Source organism: Psittacula echo (genome assembly GCF_963264785.1).
Source record: "Psittacula echo genome assembly, chromosome: 14".
Taxonomy (NCBI): Eukaryota; Metazoa; Chordata; class Aves; order Psittaciformes; family Psittacidae; genus Psittacula; species Psittacula echo.
The window spans coordinates 12559768-12585857 of record NC_137750.1 but is presented as its reverse complement, the minus strand read 5'-3'; the positions used below and the strand labels follow the sequence as shown (position 1 = coordinate 12585857).

The 26090-nt window shown below is 52.3% G+C and overlaps 1 protein-coding gene across 1 annotated transcript in view; it reads left to right on the top strand.

Moving 5' to 3' along the window:
• The window catches only part of PIK3R5 (phosphoinositide-3-kinase regulatory subunit 5), a gene marked incomplete at its 3' end in the record, with an annotated part of 56538 nt that overhangs the window by 20185 nt on the left and 10263 nt on the right, over positions 1 to 26090 (top strand). Inside the window, exons 2-7 of the mRNA XM_080629396.1 lie at positions 10820 to 10929; positions 18583 to 18683; positions 20546 to 20614; positions 21379 to 21517; positions 23913 to 23982; positions 25368 to 25542. Coding sequence (XP_080485522.1) covers positions 10833 to 10929; positions 18583 to 18683; positions 20546 to 20614; positions 21379 to 21517; positions 23913 to 23982; positions 25368 to 25542 — 651 coding nt within the window. The 5' untranslated portion in view covers positions 10820 to 10832. The remainder of the gene's footprint in view (positions 1 to 10819; positions 10930 to 18582; positions 18684 to 20545; positions 20615 to 21378; positions 21518 to 23912; positions 23983 to 25367; positions 25543 to 26090) is intronic.

Below are 26090 nucleotides of genomic sequence, written 5' to 3'. Positions count from 1 at the left end.
CAGGGTGCTGTCACCCTCAGCCCCACACCAGCCCAGCCCAAAACACTCCTGTTCCCCCCTGCAGGGGGGATGTGGCTCAAGGGTGTCAGTGCTCCCATGGGGTCAGCGTCCCATGTCCTTTGTGGTGCTGCTGCATCCGAGGACTAAAGGACTTTACCTGGCCTGTTGGGGCCCAAACCCAAGGAGCATCAGATCCCGAAGCTGCTGTGAGCCACAGTGGCTCTTCAGCCACTGTTTGTCCCTCTGTATTGGTGAGAGAAGGACCCTGGTGATGAGGCCATGAAGGGTATGACCACAAGGTCTTCGTTAGCAGCATCCTTCTGATGAAACCCAGTCACATCCGCCTCGCATTTGAGACTCAGAGGAAACTTTGTCTGGTGGGACCATAGGAGGATTTCGGTCCCATTGGCAGCAGTCCCTGTGTCAGCTCCAGCAACACCTCTGTAGTTACCTTTTGCAATGAGGACACTCTTGGATTAGTTTGCTCATCAGCTCCCCACCCGCAAACAGATGCTGGTGATGATCCCATCATTACTTGAACTGGTATTCCAGAGTGGAGAGCTGGTGGCAGACCTGCTTCGTCCCAGCAAACATATCTCTGCTAACATCCCGAGATGTGAGGGTATTGTACATGCACAGGGTGTGCCTTCATACCAGGGGTGTTAACCTCTGCTCCACTTCAGCTTAAAACCAAAGGGTGGAGGGGTTAATCGATCACGGTTTGCTTTGGGTTTGGAGCCTCTGGTTTTTTATTAGATAAGAAAATTCAATGGTGTGAAGCATTGGGCTGGTTCTTCCTTCAGAGCAATCCCCAGGTCATTCAGAGCAGGTATTGCCATTGCAACACCACTTTAGAACAAAGGAAGAAAACAGAGACAAAACTGAGAACAGGAACCATCAGATAAACAATGCTGCTGGCGCTGAGCTCCTTCCTGCCCTCAGCCATCTGGAGAGTCAGCTCCAGGGAGCCCAGCTCTGCCAGTCGGCTCCTCCCAGCAGGGAAACCAGCTGGGAAACCATTGAAAAGCTTCTCCATTCATAAAACCCCTTGTCAGGAGGTGGGTTGAGCACCTGGGTCTCCTCCTTCTCCAAGCATGCGCAGCCAAGATGCCCCAGCATGCCTGTGCTGTGGGGTTAATGTCACAGCTCCGAGAAAGCCACAAGCGTTTCCACAGGGGTGAAGAACTGAGAGGCAATGGCTGGTGAGCTCTCAAGTGCTGTTAGTGCTCAGGGTTACAGCTGCCTCAGGTGTGGTGATGGGTGAACCGGTGTGGAAGCACCCTTGGTGGCAGGAACCTGCCTGGGTACCAGTTTTCTCAGCCAGTTTCATTGAAAACTGGTGTGATGCTGGTCCCAGGGACAGCTGGCTTGGTGGGGTCTTGCTCATTGCACCGTGAACCTGAACGCTGGGGTGCGTGGAAAATGTCTCATTTGATCAGAAATGAGAAGTTTCATTTTTTTTTTTTCTGGCTTGATTTTTACTTTTTCAGTCACAGTCAGATGAGTGCGAACACTGTTTCGAAATGAGGAGGTGAAAGGTTTTGGTCTGAGTCCTCGAGGCTCAGAGAGAGGGTCACTCCTCCCCTTGTGCACCCTCTGAGCAGATGCATTTTGCTGAAATCCAGTCCAATTCCCCGAGGGATTTGTTTCTCCAATTATTTTGCTCTTTTTGCTAAGTTTCTTTGCACCCAGTTTTCGCTGCTACTCCCAGTTAATCTGTTGTTTTCGTTGCATGCCCTTCTGAAAACATGACCCTCAAGCAGCATCTCCATTATCACTGGACTGGTCCTAAGGCCACCCCATGTGCTGACCTGCATGTGGGACATGGCAAAGCTGTATCCTGATACCTGGTCCTGATGCCTGAAGCACAAGGGCTTGCTTCTAGCTGCCTGCCAGTGAGTGGTGCAAGTCCCGATGCTGTAAAACAGATCTGAGACTTCATCAGCTCAAGGATAGCAGATCCCTGAGCTAAAGACAGTGGAGGGGTGCAGCATCAGGACACTGCTTCTGGTATTTGTCATTTCTTAATTTCTTTCTTTGGAACCTCTGTCTCTGAGTCTCTGAAGCAAGGAGAGGTTGCAATTTGGAGCTGGTGTTTGCACCTCTTTGTTTTATTGGTTTGGAGTTTGCAGTGTCTTCATCCCATAAGTGTTAGCCTTGAGCTCAGGCTGCTAATGCAGGTAATCTTGGGGGTGAAATTTGGGAAATCACGTTAAATAATTCCCATTTGCTGCAACATAAGGAGCTTGGATGGAGGTGTTTGTGTGGAGCTGACCTGTCTTAGGCATTTCTCAGCTTCCTGTTGGCTTTATCTTCTGATCCGCCGAGCTGAGGTACTTACTGCTGGCTCAACAGAGCAAAGCTGTACCGGGGGGAGCTGGTTTTGTGATTACCTCTGAAAAGTGCCCTTGCTGTGGGATCTACAGCCCAAACCCACTTGCCCTACTTCACTGAAGGCTCAAGCTGTTTATCCCCAGCCACTCCAGAAGCCTCTCCTCTTCCTGTGGCTCTCAAAGAACTGCTGCAGACCCGCACTCTGGGTAACTGGCTTCCTGTGACCGCAGCAGCTCTGCTTTCTATGCACGAGGATCGCAGTGCTGTTTTTGGTGGTGTCACTCGGGGCTACGTGATGCTGAGCGCTGCCGCAGCAATGTCATGTGTGGAGCTTGGTGGTTGTTCGGTTCCTTGCTCCCCTTCTCACCCTCCCCCAGGTCTTGCAGCACAGCCTCGCAGCTCAGTGCGTTGCCCCCTCTGGTGCCTTTGTCCATGCCCTGGGAGCAGAGAATCCATGTGCCAGGCTGGGAAAGTCATGCTGAGCAGTAAAAACTCAATCCTGCCCCGTGTTAGGAGCGTCATAGAATCACAGAATGGTTTGAGTTGGGAGGGACCTTAAAGCTCATCCAGTTCCAATCCCTGCCATGGGCAGAGACACCTTCCACTGGACCAGCTTGCTCCACTTGATCAGGGCTTTAGACAAGGGCCTGCAGGGACAGGCCAAGGGGAATGGCTTTAACCTGCCAGAGGGGAGACTGAGAGGAGCTCTTAGGCAGAAGCTCTTCCCTGTGAGGGTGCTGAGGCGCTGGCCCAGGGTGCCCAGAGAAGCTGTGGCTGCCCCATCCCTGGCAGTGTTCAAGGCCAGGTTGGACACAGGGGCTTGGAGCAAGCTGCTCTAGTGAAGGACCTGAAGTCTCTTCCAACCCAAACCATTCTGTGATTCTCATCATGCTGCATTCAGTGGCGAGGGACAGGCAAGACTGGCAGGACACAGGTGACCATCCTCCATACCCCTCGGTGCAAGCTGAGCAGCCCCAGGTAAGCTGTTGACAAAGAGGTGTCTGAGTTCAGCTGTTGGCAGTTTGATGAGATGAATCACAGCTTGTGTTTTGATTTCTTGGGCTGGGCTGAGCCCCCCTGCCTGCCCTGCTGCAAAGAGCCCTATGGGCCCCCTCAGCCCCGCTGTACCTGCTGTGGGATAGCCTGGCTGGCACCCGGGGGGAGCAGGCAGCCGAACCTGGACAGAAACCTGGGTGCTGCTTTGCCCCATTTGTGTTACCTTTGTAGGTGCTGTTTGATGTTAAAAGGACTCTGAAACTGCTTTTGCACGTTAGGTGTTTTCCCTGCTCTGTGGTGGGAGTCTCTTATTCAGCCCGGTTCTCAGACACAGTGAGAACAAGGAGCGATCTCTGAGTCTTAGTAAGCTTTCCAGTTCTCACATTTTCTGATGTAAATGACACTTTGTAGTTCAGCAAGACAACATCACTGGAGGGGTACTCAAGTCCTATAGTGCTGCTGTGCCCTGAAGTTCTTTACCTCAAGGGACCTGCCAGGCTGGTACCTCTTCTTTTCCCGAGGCAGTATTTACTGCTAGGAAACCACAGAATAGTTTGGGTTGGAAGGGACCTTAAAGCTCCTCCAGTTCCAACCCCTGCCATGGGCAGGGACATCTTCTACTAGAGCAGCTTGCTTAAGTCAGATCTTAATTTCCTACTGTTAGCATATAGGGATGACCTGTGCCATTCCTGTAGTAAAGTCATGCCCCTTAGTGTGGTTATCCTGTAGGCACAGATGCTGTTTTTATTCCAGAAGCTAGTTTTCTTGTGCCATGAGTTTCATCTTCTACTTTAAGATGAAATTACTGCTGAAACCTCTTTCCTATTTCACTTCCAAATACTGCAGTTCACTGAGAATCCTTCATTATGTGTGAATCCCACAGCAATTTTAAGGTTACTGGTTCATATGATGGCTTGTTGCTCATCCGTTACATTAAGACTTTCTGTGTGTGCTGCTCCAGCTCTCCCAGAGTAGGGGGCTGGTCTTCCAGAGCAGTTGAGGAAGTGGGTTGCATCTGTTGCTGGTGGGATCTTGAAGCAGACAAACCCATCCTTCCCAGCAGAGATGCATCCTGGGTACCTTGAATGTGGTATTTGTCAGTGACGAGCAGCACAGCTCATTCCTGGCTGCAGTTTTGCATAGTGATGGGATTGCTGAACTGCCCAGACAGCCCTGTGTGTCCAAGAGGCCAAATGCTTTCCTGTGTTGCTTGTTCAAACCAATCAACCTTTTGGGGGTTTTGATCTTCTGAAAAGCCACCTTGGTCTGGGTGTCTTTATCACAAGTGTGCCAATCAGTGCCTTTCTGTCTGCATGACTCCTTGGCATGTGCATTCTGCATACTGGCATTGTGGGTCCTCTCAACCGAACTCCTGAGTCTGCACTGCTCCTTGGAGCTGTTTCTGTTCTGAATCATTCATTGGTACCCTGATGGCAACAAATATTCACATCATTTGCCCCAGTTGTGTTTTTCCACCCCTTAGCCTGCCTTTCCACCCTATGCTGGATGATCCTGTCCTGCTGCCCCTCCTCAACAATATTTAGGTGATGTTTACCACCTAAATTCTGCTGTTTGGATATGTCTTGCTCAGAGACCCATCACTGAGGTCTTCATGACCCACCTTGGAGTAGAGCATGAATGAGACATCCATGTTCTCTTCTGCCTCTCCTGTGCGCACTGTCAAGCTAGATGGTACGAGGTGATTGACCTGGGCTTGGTGCTTACAGCATTAAATTAACAGGTTTTTGTTTCAGATTCTCCTTTCTGTCCTGAAAGAAGGTGCTTAATTTCTGGTGTTCTCTTCCTTTCCTCTCTCCACCCCTTAAGGATAGTGGGAAGATAGCAGAGGGGGATTGCATCTTCTTCCCCAGTTTTGTTTGCCTGCTGGTTTTATTTTGCTATGTGAGTAACAGCAGATAACGTCATGAGGATCTTGCTGTGGTTCACGTTTCTAATCTCTCCTGTTCCAAGTAATTTGGCTCCTTGCTTTATAGATGAGAGAATGGGGCAGTCCCACAGGGTGCCCAGATGCTGCTATGACTGGCTTCTCAAGAAATTCAACCCAATGACAAATTTTTACTCCTATCCCTTGCTCTCAAGCCTGTACCACTACACGGCAGTGGTGTGGTGATGATCCCTGCAAGCCAACATGGCTTGGGTGGGTCAGTAGGTGTATGGGTGGATTCGCAGAGATGTAAGAGCTGATTTGTCTTATGTTTGCCCTCCATGCCCACATTGGTGGTTGGTTATGGTCAGTTCTTCCATGGACAGGGTTCGGTAAGAGCTTGGTCTGGTTTTTGCCAGATGGCTTTTTGAAGGGATTCTCCATGTTGCTGCTCTGCTGCTTGTTGCTCTGTTGGTTCAGGGAGTTGAGACTCCCTGGAGCAGAGGTTTTGCAGTCCAGGGAGTGAAGGTCTCTCATGGTCCCTGCCATGATGTGATGTGCTCTTAGTGCTCGGGGTAAGAGCAACTTCCATCCTTGCTTAGTGGAACAGGAACCCAAGGCCCTATAAGGCAGTTGTGTGGCGCCGGGCTGGTTGGATGGTGCCGCTGTCCTTCGTGAGCACCCTGAAAGGATGTTTGTCAAACCAGTCACCTCCTGGATCTTTTGATACACCGCCTTTGTGTGGTTTGAACGAGCATCTTATCACTTTCATCTCCCTGCTCTTTGCAGAGCACTCAAGTAGTAAACACACAAAGGCTGAAGCTTGAATCTTAAAAATTGCAGGTTCCTCTGCTCATTGCCCTGATTTCTACAAAGGCTTCCTCCAGCTGCTCCATCTCTCAGCTTTGAGTTTCTATCTTTGGCTCCTGTATGGGTGTAGGGGCAGTAAAATCTTGCAAGCTAAGCTTAGTTAAACCCCAAGATTTCTTCTGTAATACAAGAAAAGCAGGCACTTTCATTGGAGGAGCAGCAGGTACCATTCACGGTGCAGCCGCATATCCATCTCCTCCACTGCAATGGGGATGCATCTCCCAAAGCTCCTGTCCTGTCTGTTGCCCACGGACCATTTTGAGGATGCAGTGGAGGAGGCAGAAAGCTGAAGTGTTCCTCAAGGGAGATGATGACCTTGCTGTGGTGCTCGTATGAGGATCTTGCCCTGAAAAAAAGCTCTGGGTAGGATCAATTTGCTTTAGTTCCCAATGAAGTGGTTTTCCTTCTATTGCAGCATCAGCCCAAGCTCCTTTTTTCTTTAGCCTTATCAGGCTTCTTGCCCTTTTCTTCCCAGTGCCCTAAGCTCTACCCTAGCAGTGAGCCAAGTGCTCAGCCACCTCCTCACACTAATCCATGAGTTAGCATCTCCACGAGGCAGTCATTGTCCCTCCACCCATAGTGGCTGTCAGCAAACCTGGGCAGCGTATCCATGAGCTGATCCTGTGGGTGAAGGGGCTTGTTTTTCCTCTCCTGTTTCCTGCATGGAATGCTCAGCCATCAGTCTCAGAACAATCAGGGCAGGAAAAGGTGTTATCCCGCTGTGCAGGTACCCGGAGGCTTTCTCTGGTGCTGGTGGAGTGGTGCCTTGCACCAAGGTCCAAGGCAAGGTCCCTTCAGAGAAGGTAAAGGACTTTCAGCCAGGTCCTTTCCTGCATGTGGGTGTCTCAGAGAGATCCTGCTGGGTTTGCTATCATGGAAGGGAAAATCTTGATCTTTGAGCTCTTTCCCTCTGTCGCAATCTAATGGTGGTTGTCCTGGACTCCACCGCGGATCAATGCAGTACTTTGGATGTTGAAGCTAGGACATCAGGACTTTAATACAAGAAAAGTGCTTCTCCTTGCAGAAAAGCCAGTGTGACCCTCAATTTGGCTTCTCACGTGCCCTGTCCTGACCATGTTGGAACTGCTAATGGCCTCAGTCATCTCCTTGAATTGGCTGCTGTGTGCAGAGGGACCTTCTGCTCCTGGGGCAGCGTCATCCTGGGCATGAAGGAGTTGAAGTGTTCTCCTTTGCTGTGATACTGAGCAGGAGCAAAGCTGTGAAGAGCAAAGGTCCCAGGGCTGTGAAGGCAAGCGGGGACACCACGTTCTGTCTCAGCTGAGTAGAAAGCCCCTGTCATGGAGTTGTGACACCCTGAGGGATTCCTGTAGCATTGGGCTTCACAGCCCAGTAAGAAAAGATCCTTTTTTGGTGGTGGTGGGGTTTTTTCATACTCTTTGAAAACAGAGATTTTTGCAAACCTTGTGCCTCAAATCAGGACAAGTGGAAAAACTGCTTAACTTTTCCACACATTGGCTTCCCTGCCCCTTAAATGATGACTGTATGGTTTGCATGGTGTTTGAGTGTTGCTTTTAAGGGGCAGAGTTACTGCAGAAGGGAAGCCAATCTCTTCTTAGAAAACAGCCAGGGATTGAAGTCCCGTAGCTCGATTTTGTAAGGCTGGGGTTCAACACATAAGTGAGGTGTGGTGAGATAAATCCCTTCTTGCTTTGCTCAGCTCCTACCAAGCCTGTGCAGAGCAGGAGTGGCAGTCAATTCTGCCACACTTTTCTGTACACAGTACGTACGCACCTCTAAAGAGGGGTGGTTAATGCCTTGTCCAAGGGTGATACTCAGATGCTGCCTGAGGATGTTCCCCTCAAGTGCTGCAGGGTCTTCTCTGTTCCTGCCTCCTAGGAACAACATCTGTAGGTGCTTCACAGTGGGGCTGTACAGATGTGAAGGCTCTGTGTTGCATTGCCTGTCAGGAGAGCTGTGATGATCCAGTGTTGGAAGGTCTCTTGTTACCCTCCTTGCTGTCTTGTCTCAGTTGGTCCATCAAACCCCTTCTCTCTTCCCTGGGTGGTGGTTGTGCTCTATTTGAGTTGTTGTTGACATCTGGGAGGGAGGCAGGGAAACCCACATCTTTTGCAGCACGTTGTTCTGCTTGGAAATGTGCAGAGCAGCAGCCAGCCTTGATGATGAGGGTGTCCCCAAAGGATGCCACAACACGACCGCTCGCAGCGTTCACCCTGGCCTGTTGTGAAACATGACCACAGGCAGTTCACTGCACGGAGCCTCCCTTCCACCAGATCCCAAAACCTCTGGTTTTGCTCTTGGTTCAGCACTTCTGCTACTGGGTGTCCAGCAGGAGGGAGATGATGGAGGGACAGATTCAAAGAGCTGCTCAACACCATCATAAACCATTGCAAAGCACTCATTAAGAACCTTGACCTCAACACTTGTCTGTCTTGATGTTCCTGAGGTGCTTAATGGAGCTCTTTGGAAAGTCTGATTATGTCCTTCAGAAGTATCCCCTGCCACATTTTGCTCAGTGTGGGTGGGAAGGAAGGGAGAGTTTGGGGAATAAACAGTAGAAGAGGTTGCAAAGTTCCTGCTCCTTGGTTGTGGTGGACAAACAGAGTCCTTTCCCATGAGAAAATGCTTCCATAATCACTGCCTTGGGAGGAGAGGTTTAACTTCATGTGTGGTCCATAGCACACCATGAAAAAAAACCCAACCAACCCGAAGACTGTGTTTTGTGGTTTGAAAGTTATGGTGGTATCTTCTTCCTGAAATATTGAATATTTTGTCCTTAAATTCCGTTGATTTTCTGTGCTGGGATCTGAGAGGCATCAGGAAGGGAGGACTGGGCTGGTGTGGTGTGAGGAGCATGTTCCCCTCCAAGGACCTGAAACAAGCTGACGTGCAGGGAGGTGTATTTTTGTGAGCTGGGTGTTGTAAAGGCTGCTTGTGAGTCACACCGTGCTCTTAGTCACTGCTTTCCTCTTGCCACAAGTCATGACTAAGGTGCTGATGTGCCGATTCCCCGCTCATTCAGTCCTCAGGACCGTGGCAGAGCGTTTCTTGGGTGTTCCTCGCGCACACACTGCGGATGGATAGAACTTGGTGAAGACCATAATAACAGCCTGTGGTGGTGGGACACGAGGCGGGAGCCCATGAGACTGTTTGGGGTAAAGGAGAGCGCTTGCATCTGGCAGGTCAGTGGTTGCTTGTTGTGCGTTTGCTTTCACCTCTTTGGTGACTGCTCTCCAGTGGCAGGGCTGGAGCCTCGCTGCTCCCTTGGCTCCCAGGGAGCCCCAGCAGCCGGGTATGGGTTTACTGAGCCCTTTGGTGGAATTGCCAGGATTTCATGTGAGTGGAGACGGCCACGCTGAGTGCACCGAGCAGGGGCAACCTCTGCTGAGATCACAGTGGCTTTTGCTCCTGCCTGGCTGGAGTGGGGAGCTGTGATGGGCACAGCCAGCACTGAGTGCTGAGTGTCAAACACTGATCAAATAAGCAGAGATCTGAGTACTTTGGGATCTACGCGAGTGTGTGGCTTAGATACAGGAATGTGCTGTCCGGGATGAAAGCAAAGGCCTCCTTGGCAGGGAGTTTTTGTAGTATTGGCAGACTTTATTTCTTGTTCCTGGATTATTTTTGTGCATTTGTGTTGCCTCTAAACCAGAGACAAAGTCTCTGGGACGGAGCCATCTCTGTGCTTCGGGAGAGGAGAGAGATGCCTGCCCCAGGGTCCCTCTGGATGCCAGGGTGCCACTGCAAGGGAAGAGGGGGTCTCTGCCTGGGCACCTCTCTGATTGCTCATGGTTGGGGCAGTTCTGGTAGGTAAGCCTTTGGACAAGTCGCTTTTATTTTCATGGTGTCTCAGACACGTATCAATTGAATAGGATAAAGTCATCCTGCCACGAGCACAGTCTCTGCTACCCCAAAGTTTAGGTTGCACCCTGAGCTGTGGTGGAGAGACGAGATGTCCAGGGCTGTGTTGTGAAAGGGGTGCAGCCAGGCATGCAATCCGCAGTTTCACAATGACCTGGGATGTTGGGGCTGAGGCCCCCTCTGTATTTTCCTGCATTGCTGCAGGGACACATGGACCTTTTCTTTATGTTGGCTGTCTGGCAGCAAGGTGACTGTTGAAAGCTTGAGGCTTTCCTGGCTCTCACAAGGTTGGCACTTGAGAGTGGGTTTGTGACCATCGCCACTGGACACTAGAGCTGCCGAGGGTGATCTGTGGCTCATGTAAGAAGGAGTTTGGGTCTGCTGTCACTTTTCCCACACTGGACTACATGATCTTTTGAGATCCCTTCCAGCCTGGACTGTTGTGTGTTTCCCATCCAGCCCATTGCAAGGTGTTGCAGCTGTAATCTCTTGCTGTGTTATCTTCGATGGAGGCTAACCCACAGTTACCTCCTTGCCACACACACGTGAGCAAGACTTGATATCTTCCACAGATGGAAATTGTGAGAAGGCAGATGTGCCTGCAGCAGGTCAGCAGAGGGTGCCTTGGCCGCACAGCCTCTCATGATGGGGTTGTGGATGTGTGCACCTCCTTTTCTTTGCCATGGTTTGGGATGCATTAGGGAAGCAGAGGGGAAGATGACAGCCTAGCAGACTTGGGTGCATGGTTGGCTTTGGGGTTGGCAGGAGGCAGTACCGGGATGGTGCTTCACCAGGAGCATCTTGTCTTCACTGCAGTAGGAGTGTTGTAGTGCTCTCTTCCTTGCACTTAACCAGGGACCTGGTGTGCTAACTTTCTTCCTTCTTTCTCTGTAGGAGATGAATTAAAATGCAGCACACCACGTGCACAGAGGACAGGATCTACCACGCACTGGAAAGATGTTTACATGGGCTTAGCAGAGATGCTGTCTCCAGCAGATGGGCTGGTAAGTGACCTGTTAACCATGAGCTTGCTCTTCAGCCTCTGTATGATCTACTGACCTACCTGGGCATCTGGGTAAGAGAGAGCTGCTGATGCTGCTGGAGGCTTGGAGGCCTTTCCTCCTTTCCAGCGTTCAACGTTAGAGGTAGGATCCAAGCTAGTCAGTCTTCCTGAGCCTCTTGCTGCAGTAGGAAGATGTTAATCAAGTCATGTTAGGTCTTACATATATAAAGATTCATCAGAGAAGCAGTGCATCTTGCCAGTTGTCCTTGCCTGAGCTGGAGAGGATTAGGCACTCTACGCTGCTCGCTATGAGGAAAGACTCCTTTGTGTAATCAGTCAGCATTGCCTTGCTTTGATGCATGCAGTCCTCAAAACCTATGGGCGTAATCTATTCTGCATTGTCAGAAGCAAGTGTGGAGATATTGTTATCAACTTTATTTAAATCTAGACCAGATACCATGGTGACCATAAAGATCTGAGCCGTGTTCAGGGCAATTTGGGATGCTGACAGTGAGGCCAGAGCAGCAGTGAGCAGAAGTCATTTTTGAATGTCATTTTGATCTGTCCTCCTCATCCTGGCATTTGTAGGCTGCAGTTACATCACTCCCGAATCCTCTTGTGAATGGAAGAAATGAAATGAATTTGGGGGCCTGTCAAATTCAGATTTCCTTTTATCTGTTCTTTCAACCCCTTCTGCTTTTCTGTTTACCTGTAAGTCAGCAAAGGGGTGCAAGCAATGTCCTATCTGCTGCCAAGTACTGCAGTACTCCCTTTGGCTGTGCTCGTTTCCTCCCCCACTGGAGTGACGCCAGCTCCCTGTGCTGGAGCATCACTTCGTGTCTTATTTATGACCAGGACTCCTGGGTCCTTCTGGGCTCCCCATGTTCTGGGCAAACAGGCCCTGAAGTGTGACCTATATTCCCGGTTCCTGGAAGCGCGTGCTTATGATCATTACAGTGCATGTCCAAAGGAGTCCATCGTGCCAAGCCATTCACTGCGCACTGCGTAACTTGCCTCTTCCTGTAATTATAATTAATCAAGTCCTGTGTCACTCATAGTCTCTGCCTTGCTCTAATCCCAGACCCTCAGCGCTGCTGGTGATGTTAGGGCAGCCTTTAAAAATGACTTCATAACTTTTCTGGCTCATTAGCAAAGACCAGACTGTGTGGGGCAGGGTCGGGGGGTGTTGGCCTCTGCTGGGAGCAGCTCTGCTGCCCACTGATCCCTCAGTAATAATGATTTCCCCCCATCTCTCTGCCTGCTGCTTTCAAGTCCTCTTCATGTGGGTTTTGAGGGGTTTGGCAGAATGAACTGGCATTCCGAGGAGAATCTCGGGCATTTTACACATCAGAAAGTTCCCTTTCATCAAAAACAGTTGTGCGGTTGCCAAAAGTGTTCAGCGTGACCGGCGAGCCCTGCTCCCGCAGCGGTTGGTGGATGTGATGTTAATGGCTTTGCTGTGCCATGGCCCCAGGTACCACGACGGGACAGCTTCGAGAGCAGTGCTGCGTGGCCAAAGCCGCCTCCAAGTGCTTTACCCCATGGCATGTCCATGTCGGCTTTGAAGAGCTGCTGTTCCACATCCTACCCCCGTGCAGTCGGAGTAGGAAGTGTTTCATTATGGCAGCAACACATGTGATTTGGGGAAAACAGAGCATAATTCACAGATGTACCCACACCCATAGCAGTGCATCCTATTTCTTTTCAAAATCAGAGCAGAAATGTTTTCATATTCTTCTGCCTTCCCCATATTACAAGCAACAGTTTAATTACTGCTGTGTCAGATCCAGGCTGTTATTTATGGCAGGGCTCTGTTCCTCATACGGTCAGTGAATCTCTCCAGCTTGTTCTAAACTCTGCCGTAGCCTTCTCCTTTCTTGTTTTGAACTTCTTACACCACTTCTATTTCCTGGTTTATTTGCTTTCCCCTCCTTTTTACCATTTCTGCACACCAAAATAACACCCACGACGCTGCAGCTTTTGGGATGAGACCTTCCGAGGAGATTGTGTTTATTTTTAAGTTATTTAATGCTTTATTTTAACATGATAATTTGACAGGAGGTGGCTCCAGAGAGGGTGAGTAATTGCTTCCGATGCGTTGTTTCCCCCGCTGTGTGACTGAAGAGCTGCGGTCGGTGAAGTCAGCAAAGAGAAGTGCAAGTGCTTTAGCCATCACAGTTTTATACCCTGGATGAGCCCGTGGTCAGCTCTGGGGTGTAAACAGAGAATCTTTCCTGAACTGCAGCGTTTATTGGAGGAACCAAAGAAAAATGAATTGCTTCTGAATCACAAGAAAAAAATGTGTTAGAAAAGTGCTTGACAAGACAACCTCCTTCTCTGGAGACCCTCTTCAGAGAGTTTCCCTTCCTCCATGTCACTGCAGAGAGATGATAGTCAAATCACAATGTGCTAAAGCAAGAAAAATAGTTCATTTCTTGCTGGTGAGCAGTGAAATGGGGGGGAGCCTTTGGTGAAGGAGAGCGGTGGGCTTGGGTCTGGCTGCTGGCAGTGCTGGGGTGCTGAGTTTGAGGGGAGCTGGAGCGTTGTCGTGAATGGTGAGCTGCTGGAGAGGCTGCACAGTGCGCTGGAGGCCCCAGGGATGGGAGGGAGCTGCTCTGTCACTGCCATGGGGCTGCACACAAGTCAGAAGAGATGAAGGATGCCAGCGAGGGGGGGATGGATGAAGGTCACTGGTGAGCAGGAGGAGGAGCGTTCAATGATACATCTCATGTGGCGTCCAGGGAGTTCAGTCTGCTCAGCTCTAATAAAGAGAAGCTTAAGATCCTGCTCTGTTGCAGTCATCTAGATACTTTCATGGGGACTTGTTCAGCCTGGAAAAGAGAAGGCTCCAGAGAGACCTTCTAACAGTCTTCCAATAACTAAAGGGGCCACAAGAAACCTGGAGAGGGGATTTTGATGAGGGCCTGTAGGGACAGGCCAAGGGGAATGGCTTTAACCTGCCCGAGGGGAGACTGAGATGAGCTCTTAGGCAGAAGCTCTTCCCTGTGAGGGTGCTGAGGCGCTGGCCCAGGGTGCCCAGAGAAGCTGTGGCTGCCCCATCCCTGGCAGTGTTCAAGGCCAGGTTGGACACAGGGGCTTGGAGCAAGCTGCTCCAGTGGAAGGTGTCCCTGCCCGTGGCAGGGGTTGGAGCTGAATAAGTTTTAAGGTCGTTTCCAACCCAAACCAGTCTGGGATTCTATGAATGAACGGATATCTGGTGTGGAGATCCTCCAACTGAATCACCAAGTAGTGAAATGCAATGTTTGAAATCTTGCAGCGCTCTGTGCAGAATCAGGGTGCGCTGGTTACTAAACCTTGCAAATCTGAACTTTCGAACTGATTTCTCCAGGTTTGTGGGTTTTCTTGCTGAACTCACTGTCAGGCTGGGTGGAAGCGTTTGGGGTGGCTCCAGCCACTATGCCCTGCTCAGGGGGCTCTGGAAGCTGCAGGCTGCAATGCTGCACAGTGCAGTAGGCATCATCCAAGGGGCTGCTGTGACTCTGGGCTTTTGCTGCCTCCTGTCTTCACCTCCAATCCCCTGACTTAGAAACTGCTGTGAGTCGGCCCTTCCCTGGGCAGCCCCTTGGACAAAAGTACCTTGTTCTGGTGAGGATGTAGTGGAAATGGTGGGAGTGGGTCTGGGGGAGGGAGGAAACGGAGGCATTTGCTTTTCACCCGTCCAACTGTGTCGCTTCTGCCGGCAGCTGGAGCCGATGCCAGCCCGAGCGCTGTGGGCGCTGGCAGCTCGGGCATGTGCTGCTGCTGCTTGATTTCTAGTTTTCTGTGTTGTGTTTTTTCCGCTTTGGCAGTTGCCCCGTGAGGAGCAGCCGAAGGAAACGCCACCGCTGCGGTCAGAGGGGCTGCGCCGGGAGGGGGGCAGCGTGCTCTGCTTCTTAGCGAAGAAATCACAAAGCCACATCCTTCCGAGGTGCTGCTGCTGGATCCTGCCCTGCTGCAGGCATCCCGAGCGGTGCAGTTGCACCCGGGGCAGCCTCCGGTGTCAATGCAGGCTTGAGAGCAGCCCTGAGGAGAAAGGGGTTGGAGGTGCTGGTGGATGAAAGGCTGGACATGAGCGGGCAATGTGTGTTACCGCAGCATCCAGCTGTGTCCCAGGTGGATGCAGGACATCTGCAGAAGGATGGAGAGGGTGCTTGTTGGTGGGTGGCTCCTTTCTGCTTTTAATGCCATCTGGGACTTTTGTTCCAGACCTGTGCGTGTTAGGAACATCACTCGCCATGCCCAAATATCCTTTTTAGTATGGGTGAAGGGGATATGGCTGCAAGGGCTGACTCTGCTCCCAGTGGTTGGGGAGTGGATACTCTTGACCTGGACTGTGCATGGAGGGGAAGGGATTCGCACCCAGGACTGGATACCCTGTACCTGACTGATGTCTGGCAGTGCCGGACACTTTGCTTTGCAGTGTGGTCTTTGTTTCTCGTGCCCAGGATTTCCGAGCTGCATTTCACGCTTGACATTATTTTTAGCAAGGATGCAGCTGTTTTGGTGTGGTTTTGGTTAATGTTCTTTGCCAAATTTAGGAGCTCAGACCCTGGCAGCCTGCTGCTTCCCAGCACTGTTTATCTCAGTCCTTGGATAACCCCAGTGCCTTGCCATGGCCATGACTTAAACAGAAATACTGCTCATAGTGATGTTATTCAAATATACCTGTCTGCATCATAAAATTATAGAATAGTTAGGATTGGAAGGGTCCTTAAGATCACCCAGCTCCAACCCCTGCCACAGGCAGGGACCCCTTCCACTGGAGCAGCTTGCTCCAAGCCCCTGTGTCCAACCTGGCCTTGAACACTGCCAGGGATGGGGCAGCCACAGCTTCTCTGGGCACCCTGGGCCAGCGCCTCAGCACCCTCACAGGGAAGAGCTTCTGCCTAAGAGCTCATCTCAGTCTCCCCTCGGGCAGGTTAAAGCCATTCCCCTTGGCCTGTCCCTACAGGCCCTTGTCCCAAGCCCCTCTCCAGGTTTCCTGCAGCCCCTTTAGGCACTGGAGCTGCTCTCAGGTCTCCCCTTCAGGAGCCTTCTCCAGGCTGAACCAGCCCAGCTCTTTCAGCTTCCCTCCAGCCCTGCCCTTGTCTCTGCTACCTGCCGTCCTCCCAGTCCATTCACAGTGCCTTTGTCCCAGCTCCTCCCCGGGGCAGCAGCTCAGCACCTTTCCCTCTGCCCCATTCAGTGCAGAATACAGCAGCAAGCTGCTGCTGCTGCAGTTTCCTCCTCCCTTGCTCGAGTGAGAGGAAGGAAAGAGCCCTGGTCTTGCTGGGCTATTTGTGTATGTGGTTACACTAGTGCAGGAAGCGGTGTTCTCGGTACCTGGCGATGCGCCCGGCACAGCTCAGCTCTGCTGCTCCTGTGGCTCCTGCTCCACATGGCCAGGGCAGCCCAGGGTGGCCACACCAGAGACGGGCTCTCACGGATGGAACATCCCTCTCGAAGCAGGACAGGATGTTTAATACACATGTGAGCTGCTTCTTGCTGAGGACAGCAAAGCTCTGGCAGCTTGGAGCACCTCTTGGCTATCCCACAGGTGCTATGGCTTTCCCGGGAGGATGCCGCACTCTGGGATAACACTGATTGGCTCAATCAGTCTGTTGGAGTCACCATCGGCAGGGCCATGGCTTTGTGCTGTTGTGCTGGCTTATGAGAGGGGCTCAAAAGGGAGGCAGAGCATCACTGAGTTGCTGGCTCACTGTGGCCATGGCCTTGCTGATGGGGTATCACAACCTGAGGTTGTGCTCTGGATGCCAGCAGACACACTGAGATGCCAGGAAGACTGGAGGCAGGTTAAAGATTGGAGCTGTAGCTACCAGCAAGTGCATCTGAACTGCTTGGGAACTTCCCAGTGGGGAAATGTCAATTCATTGACAGTGAAAAGCTGCGTGGCAGCAGGAGAGCATTCCTATGGGGGAAGGCTCCTGCCCTCTTAATTCAGTGACAGACTGAATAGGCATGAAGCCACAGGAACAGCGTGTGTCCTGGTAAGCAAATGCCTGTCCATGGAGGGCACATGAAGCCTCTCTTTTCAACCTTAGTGCTAGTTTTGCTTGTCTTGGCATTGGCCTTGTCCTGGCTGGGCCACCACAACAGACCTCTCCCCTGGTTTAAACTCCTCTTGTTTAGCACCTAGAAGGTGTGTAAAGGTGTTTTTATGGCATCTTTGTATGGCTGATGAATTTATAGCCTCTGCATCTAGGAATAATGTTTGAGGAATGGGACAGACAGTGTGTCCTGTGGCTTTGTGGTGAAAGCACTGTCCTTTTGCCTGCTCATGGCATTGCTTCTTCCTTGGTAGCTCCAGCGTGACAGGCAATGCACATAGGTTGGTGCTCATGTTTCTGTGCTACTGAGTGAAAAGCAGCTGGATTTGTATTTATTTTTCCTCTGTGATCACTCGCCCCACTCCCTGCAGTGTGAGATGCTCTGTTTCTCTTGGGTTTGCTTTCGGACTGAGACTTGGAAGAGGCCCCATGCCAGCACCTCTGAACTGTGCCATGGGCTGTGGCTGAGCTGTGTGGACTGAATCCACTCCTGGTGAAAAAATCCATGGCAGTGTGGAATGGAGGAGATACAGATGTTTGTTAGGCTGTTTGCTTGGCATTTCCCTGTAACTTCTCTCTATGGGGCTGTGTGAGGTGCTGGGGCCCCGGACGGAGGAGGAGGTGCTGCTCTGGTCTTGGCCCGCAGATCCTGGTCTGCAGGAGCTGGCGAGCACCGCCTCCTCCCTTGGGAAGCGAGGCCAGGATGAATGGAGGCGCCCGGCATCCTTCACACTGATCATTTCCTTTAGGACCATCTGGGAGGTGGCCCTGACCTCCAAGGAGAGCGATGGCCTCGGGAAACACCTTGGGCCATTGTCACCAGTCAGGTCCCAGCAGCAAGAGGCAGATGTCTGGGGATGGAGGCTGGGAGGGTTTCAGTCAGCTGGAGTTGAGGACTCCAGCTTAAGCTAAGTTAAGGAGATGGAGATCTCTTTGCATGGCAATTCACCCCTCTCAATATGGCTAAACTTCTGGTGGGGTTTAATATATTTAGTGGAAATCTAAAGGTGCTAAGAGATGGAATAAATGCTGGGCAGGCTTAACGATGCTGGTGTGATGGTGCATCGCCAGGGTGTGGGGAAGCTGGTCAAGGGGATGGAGCATCTTCCCTCAGGTGTGATGCAGGTGTGTGGGTTTGGATGTGTGCCTGATAGGAACTGAATTTTGCAGGGTTTGAGTGAGTTCATAGTTGGGGCATCTGGGGCGTTTGTGAAAGGGGCTGCATTGGCTCACACCAATGGGTTTTCTGTGCTCAGGCACAATGAAGGTGAGCATCCACCCATTCCATGTGCATCCCTCTGGCCTCTGCAGCATGCACATGGCAGTGCAGGCATGTCAGCTACCCAGCTTCCCTGAGGAAGAGGCATCCAACCGAGCTTGGGCGCATTGGGCTGTGTGAGCGAGAGTGCTTGGGCAGGAGCCGTGTTGCTGAGATAAGCACCATTTGGTGAGATTTGATCCATCCAGAATGAGGGTGCGAGGTTTTCTCCTTTACCGTGATGTGACGCAGGCAGCAAACACCTTCACCCTGGCCCCCTCCCCGTGTTCATCCCTCCTGTGACCTCCCTGAGCTGGCTGTGGCTGACAGCAGCTCTGTCTCCCTGCAGCTGGGCTGTGCCTGAACTGCTGGAGCCTGCAGGAGCTGGTGAGCCGGGACGCCAGCAACTACGTCATCCTTGTAGAGAAGATCCTCAGCAAGGCCAAGGAGGTGAGTTCTGGGGGGTTGAGGCCTTGCCAGCTCCTTGGGGTTGTGCAGAGCTTCACAGAGTCCCAGCCTGGTTTGTGTTGGAAGGGACCTTAAAGCTCCTCCAGCTCCAACCCCTGCCACAGGCAGGGACCCCTTCCACTGGAGCAGCTTGCTCCAAGCCCCTGTGTCCAACCTGGCCTTGAACACTGCCAGGGATGGGGCAGCCACAGCTTCTCTGGGCACCCTGGGCCAGCGCCTCAGCACCCTCACAGGGAAGAGCTTCTGCCTAAGAGCTCATCTCAGTCTCCCCTCGGGCAGGTTCAAGCCATTCCCCATGGAATGGTGGGTGATTTTGGGTTGTGGTAAGGTGCTCCTGGAGCACCGGAGCTGGGGGTGATGCTGGGTCTGCAGGTCCAAAACCCTCATGGGACCAACTCTGTGTGTCCCACCAGCTTTCAGCACATGGGCAGCTACAAACCCATCGTCAGTGTCTGCTCTTTGGCAGCACTGCAGATCCATGGGGAAGGGGTTTGATTTCCCAAAGCGCTGCTTGGCGCCATGCGGGGGCTGTACGCATGGAGCCAGACTTCCCCGCACCTTCCCCTTGTGCACACTGAGAGCTGTTAGTCCAAATCAAAGCAAATGGGAAGTTGCCTGTTGGTTTTGATGGAAACTTTGCTGTAGCTTCCTGCAGAGCAGGCACAGAGCTGGGATGCTGGATGCAGGCAGGTTTGCCCTGTGCAGCATCAGGCCAAGCACAGCAGGGAGGTGAAGCTGCAGCAGGGCCTATCCTATCAGCCTACAGGGTCCCATCGTGTGCTGCAAAGGCTTGAGGCACCATCACTTGAGCAGGGTCACCCCGGGCTGCTGCTGGGAAGACCTTGGAGGAATCCTTTGATGTGGCAGGAAATGGTGATGTGTTTCCTAACCCCTCAGCACTGGGATTCATGTGATGGGGTAAATGTTGCCTTTCATTTCTGGGGAAAGAAAGGCTGCCAAGCTGTGTTTTCAGTTTCATCCATTTATTTGTTTTTTTAATAGCTGGAATGTGTTTAGTTGCAGATAGTGTTTGCAGATAGTGTTTTATTATATTACGGTTTATGTAAGGGTTTATTGCACTCTGCTGTGCTCATGAAAAAGAGGAGACAAGTGTATCCTTGAGCCATGTGTCACTCGGTGAAATAATCCTGCTGGCTATTCAGTGGCAAAGGCTGGGAAGAATACATGGTGTGCACCATGCTGCTGAGCTTAGCAGGGCTGGGCTGGTCTTAGAGCAGCTCCCAAAAGGGCTACAAGAAACCTGGAGAGGGGCTTGGGACAAGGGCCTGTAGGGACAGGCCAAGGGGAATGGCTTGAACCTGCCCGAGGGGAGACTGAGATGAGCTCTTAGGCAGAAGCTCTTCCCTGTGAGGGTGCTGAGGCGCTGGCACAGGGTGCCCAGAGAAGCTGTGGCTGCCCCATCCCTGGCAGTGTTCAAGGCCAGGTTGGACACAGGGGCTTGGAGCAAGCTGCTCCAGTGGAAGGTGTCCCTGCCCGTGGCAGGGGTTGGAGCTCGATGAGCTTTAATGTCCCTTCCAACACAAACCATTCTATCATTCTATGATCAGAGGGCTGGGAGCTTGGCCAAGGCCAAATCCAGCTTCTTGAGGATGAAGGCAGAGCAGCAGTCTGTGCTGACCTGCCGGTCCCATTAGTGTGGGTTACTGGGGCTTCAAGGGTTATTTTCCCGTGGATACAAGGAGGCTTCTGGGGAGGGTGATGTGCTGGGTTGGGTGCTGGGCTGCACTGTCGGGAAGTCTCCTTGGCACCTCTGCAGATGCTTTTGTGTGACGCTGGTGGCGAGCACCCCAGCTCATCCTTCTGCCCTGGGCTGTTTCCTACAGGTGCAGGAGAAGTGCGACTACGACCTCGTAATGCCCCTGGCTCTGCTCTTCTACTACGCGGTCCTGTATGTAAGTCCTGAGGCTGCTGCATATAGCTTGATCCCGGCCCCTGGGGAGGCATGGGGTGGCGAGCCATTCCCTGTGGAGCCCAGCAGAGCAGTCACTGGAATTGGAGTGGCTTTTGTCTGAAACATCATGGTCTGCTCAGATCAATTAATCTCAGAAAATGATGCTATAAGAATCTACAGGGATCGAGACCAGGCAACCATTGTATGAGCTGAGAGATGTAAAAAATGAGCTTCAGTGGGTTTTAAGCTTTTTATTTGAGGATGGGCTAATCAGAAAGGGAGATGGATAATATCTCTGTGCACAGAAGGCAAAGTCTTTTCATTACCCTTGTGCAAAACGTAAAGGCAGCGCTGCTACAAAGGAGCAGAGCCCTTACAGGAAACCCTTTTTTATTATTATTATTAGCACAATGCATCATTATCCCGAGGAAATCATTGCTGCCAGATCTTGCAAAGCACAGGCTGTGATGCCATTCATCTGTATGGATCTCTGATTGTTAAAACGAAATGTATATATAGGCTTTGGCATGCGAGCCACAGCCGGGAGGTTGGGAAGGTGCAGAGCGGATGGAGCTTTCTCAGAGCTGTGCCTGGGAGGGAGGTACTTTGACCCTTCTTTGTGAGAGGATGGGGTGTCACAGGATGAACCTCTGCTCTGATCCTCTTCTCCTCCTCCCACTTCCAGCCTAAGCCCTTGAGTTCTGACACAGTGCTTGAGCCCGTGTCTTTGCTTCCTTTCTAACAGCATCTCCCTCTCCTCTGCAGGCTCCCCATTTCCCATCAGGCTCCGACCTGCTCCTGAAAGCTGCCGGTGTGTACCACAGCTTCCTGACCTGGCCCGTGCCCTACTGTGACATCTTCTGCAAGCTGCTCACCTTCATCAGCAATGAGCTTAAGGCCCCTGGTAAGCACTCCTGCCCCACTGCTCCCCCGGGCCACCCGCTGCTGTGACCGCCCAGGTTTGATCCTGAGGCTCTTCTGGTGCTGCTCTCTTCCACCTACTTCATGCCTCCCTTGAGTGCAGTGTCCACACCTACCTTGTGCCTCCCAACCCTCACCTTTTCCAGGACATGAGGAGCTCTGCCCTCCATCCTCTGGATGATTTTCCCAGCACAGAGTGACACGAGATCTCTCTGGAGGAGTGGGGCAGGGCTGTGTTTTGGGTGACTGCCTTGCATGCAAGGTGCTGGGTGCATCCTTGGGACGCTCAGCTCTGGACCAGTGTGAATCAGCAAAACGTGTAACTGTTTCCTGGCTGCCTTTCAGTCTGGTGGGTCTTTTCCATGGCAAAGCACATGTGGCTGCTCCTGCCCAGCCCTGGGCTTTGTCCGAGATGCTCAGTGGTGTAACTGGGGTGATAACAGTGGGGCCATTCATCAGCATCAAGGTGGCTGGAGCCTTCTAGCCTGCCCTTGCGTGGAGATTTCCGTAGGGCTGAGGGGCTCCCTGGCTCTTTCTTTACAGCTGAGACACCTTGTGATACAGCTTTGGGCACATCTATCAGCAGCGGCAGTGCTCCTCCTAATTAAAGCCTCCCTGTAGATGTCCTGTTGTTCCCAATGGAGCAGCTCTTCCAATTATTTCTAAAAGGCCCTTTCTCCTAATCTCCCTGTCTGCTGGTGGCTTATGGAGAGCTGGTATCACACAGAGCACATTTCAGGCCTTGTTTACTCCTGCACAGGGTCATGGCAGCAAGACCAGCTCTGAGCAGGACTTCGGAGGCCTTGGATGGGTACATGAGCTGAGGCTGGGATCCTTACCCCCATTCCTAATCTATGCAGCTGCTTTGGAGAGCCGGGACAGGGACATGAAACTCAGGGTCTGCAGAGGTGGGAGCTTGTAGGTGCAGATGGGGTGAAAGATGCTTTCAAAGGAACAAGAAGATTGAAATAAACCCCAAACCCTCTGCATTGCTGGCACTGGACTGGTTCTTCTATCCCCAGCTCAAGGCTCCACCAGCATAAAGTGCCATGGGCACCAGGCAGGATCCTGCTGGGCTGGTGTGCTTTGTTCAGCCTCCAGCTCAGAGCTGCAGGGCCAGCACGGATGCAGGGATGCTCACCCCGTGCTGGTGCAGCCACAGACTTCCCCAGCTCCTTCTGGTCATTTATTTCTATGGCACCAGCTGGGACCATGTTTCCGGATTGCTGGGAAAGCCCCAGTGCTGGGGGGGAATTGCTACCTTCTGCTCTTGTCTCATCACCACCATCGCTGGTGCCTGAGGCTGTGTGAGCTGGGACTTTGGTCCAAAAGCTTTTCCCATCCTACAAGCAGATGAGATTTCCCCTCCCCTGCCAAAAGGTGCCGTTGTGGGAGGTGCTGGCCTCATGGGGCCCGGGAGCCCAGTGCTGCCCCTCACCGTGGCCTCTCCGCCCCCAACTGGAGCCAAGAACAGCAGAAAACATGTCCTGTGCTGGTAAGCTGACCAGGACCTTATAAGCTTGTTGCGTGGCCTCTGTGACCTGTAGCAAGGCTGAAGCAAAAGCTTTTTATTGAGAGGAGGGTGAATATTAACTGAGACCAAGCTGCTGTCAGTATTTGCTAAGAATGTGATAGCTTTTATGCACCGACTGGGGCTGATGCCTCTGCAAGAGGAGTGAACGCTGCTGTAATCGGGGGGCCTGTGAGAGCAACATGTGCTACCCATGGGTGCTGGAGCAGGGCTGCCAAGCAGCAGCTGGTGTTGGGATGTGGCTGCCTACAGCAATGAAGGTGATGGATCTCATTAACACCGTATTTCCCAAGATGTGCCCCAGTCCTTTTTGGGGGTGACACGGGCTGTGCTGTTGCCACACAGTCCAGGTCCATCCAATGTCACCTGGTTGGAGGTCCCAGTGGCATCCCAGGAATGGGGACAGGGACTGCCCATGCCAGCCTCAATTCTGCGGGGGCCAGTCTGAGCTCTGTCTCTGCGGGAGGGAAGGTGGCAGTGACCTGCTGTCCATAAGTGAGATCCAGGGCCTGGGGAGCTAACGCAATGGGTAGAAGCTGTTAAATATCATCCATGCAATTCCCATTCCACATCAGCAGTATAGCATAAGGGACTGGATGGAGCGACTCTCCCATCCCACTCTTTGGTTGCTTTACCATCGCTCTGGGCTTCTACCCTTTACATCCCTTGCTCTTGGGCTTACATGGTGGCTGAGTCTTGTTCCCACAAGGACTTTTGGTGCTGCTGTGCCCACTCTGGACAGCGGCTCAGCCAGGTTAGCGTCACATTAGGAGACAAAGTCAACGTGCCTCTGCGGCAGAGCAGTCTGCAGCAGTGCCGTGTCTCATATTCTCTGTTCTCTCCCCAGGGATCTCCTTCCAGAGGCTGGTGAGGACAGAACAGGGGCTGCCCGTGAAGAATTACCAGAGCTCCACTGTGTAAGTGTGGCCATTGGCACTGCTAGTGCCATGCTGCAGCATCCACATGGTCTCCCATCCTTGCTTAAGGAGCCGTGGGGCTGCAGCAAGGGCATCCTGAGGTATAGCACTGGGTGCTGGGGAGAAGAACTGGGATGAGCTGTTGGAAGGGACATGGAGAGTGGGTCCACAGCTGTGGGTCGGGGTCTGTGGGCTCCCTATGTGGGTTATCCTGCGGGGCTGCAGACCTGGGTGAACAGGGCCAGTCTCCAGGGGAGAGGAGGAGGCAGTCTCCTCCATAGGAGCTGCTGATCTCAGCACACACTGGAGAACAGGGAGGAGATGCTTTGATCTGCATGTTTGGGAGCCACCACTCCAAAGGGGGTCAGAAGCGAGTCCATCCTTGTGCAATGATTACTGAAAGCCTTGCAGCACAGTCAGACTTTGCACTTTTCCGAGGTTGAACCTTCCTCCTGGCAGGACACCTCATGAACAGGGAAAGGAGCCTGGGCAGTGTGTGCCCTTCCTGGCTGCAGTGCCTGCCTCAGGGACAGTCTCTTGTGCATAGACATCTCCACTCTGCAGCGGGGGTCTCCTGCTGTTCTGCCTTCTCCACTCCTGCTGTGCACCCCTGGATCTGTGTCTGTATCCACCCAGCTGGGCTGTGCTGCTGTGTTGCTTTCCCAGCACAGCTCTGCTGCTCTACATTGCTTACATTGGTGCAGCCACCGATGACTTACAGCAGGGTGGCTGTATTTGCATAAAAAGCCCTGAAAACCTGTCACAAAGCTGTACACAAGCTGAACCTGGTGCTTATTGAAAGCTTTTGCCCATTGCCTGAGCTCTGTGATACCAAGCACACCAGAGCACATCCTTAATTCAGAGTAGTTTTTACTCAGTGAGCTGAATTGCTCTTATCTGTCAATGGAAGCATGTGCTCTCTGGGCTGCCGGTTTGGGAATCTAAAGCCTGTGCATATTCATGTTGTGGTCCAGAGCAAAGTTGCAGCTGAAGGATGCAGCTCTTCTCCTTATAGCCCAGAAGTGATGCTCAGACCTGCATCTTTGCAGGGAGAACATGTTTTGGGGGCTATTCTCATTTTCAACGCCACCCCCCCCCCCCCTTCATTGTATGTGCTGGCTGTCAGTTAGGACAACTGTCTGCTGGGTTGACTGGGCAGGTGATACTGCACGTGTGGCAGGAGACGTGGTGCAAGGAGCAGAATGGACGATTCTCATCCATTTCCTGCTCCCTGGCACTGCAGCTGGATCCGGCACTCCTGAGACCCTCTGGCTGTGCCTAACGTGAAAGCACACTGCCATCTAGAGTGCATTGGTCCAAGTTTCGTGTGCCACTGGTGTCCAGGCCTGGCTCATGGCCTCAACCCATCACCTTGTCCCCACCAGGACGGTGCTGCTGCTCAACCCCTCTGAGGTGCAGAGCGAGTTCCTCTCCATCGCTGAGAGGCTGAGCTCCAGCGAGCACCCGCAGCGCACCACGCTCGTCCTGCTGCTCGAGCACCTCTACCAGGCCAATTTCGGCACCTGCTGCGACCTGGACAGCCTGCACCACGTCCTGAAGGTAGGCTCGGGGAGCTCAGCCGTGCCACAGTGCTGCTGGGTTCATGCACTTGGCTGCTGGGTTTTCTAACCAAGACGTACTTGGTTGACAAAAGAAAAGATTTGATAACACTTCTTGTAGGAAGAGTGCACATCCTCCCCTCCTCGGTTAGAGCTGAGGTCTGCACTTCTGGTTTGTGAAACGTCTCACTTGCCTTTTACCCTTTTACTCCTTTCCCCATCCCTACATGGAGAGAGGAAGTGCCCCAGGTTTGAAATGCAGCAGAAGTGCTCAACCAGAGAAACATTTTGCTTTGGTGGAGGGAGGGGAGAGGCAAAACATTGTCAAGAAAACCCCTTGGAGCTTTTCAAACACTTATTTTGGTTTTTTCTTTGCGAAAGTTCAGGGCACAGCCCAGGTGATGGGCATCCTGGCAGTGTTCAAGGCCAGGTTGGACACAGGGGCTTGGAGCAAGCTGCTCCAGTGGAAGGTGTCCCTGCCCGTGGCAGGGGTTGGAACTGGGTGAGCTTTAAGGTCCCTTCCAACACAAACCAGACTGGGATTCTATG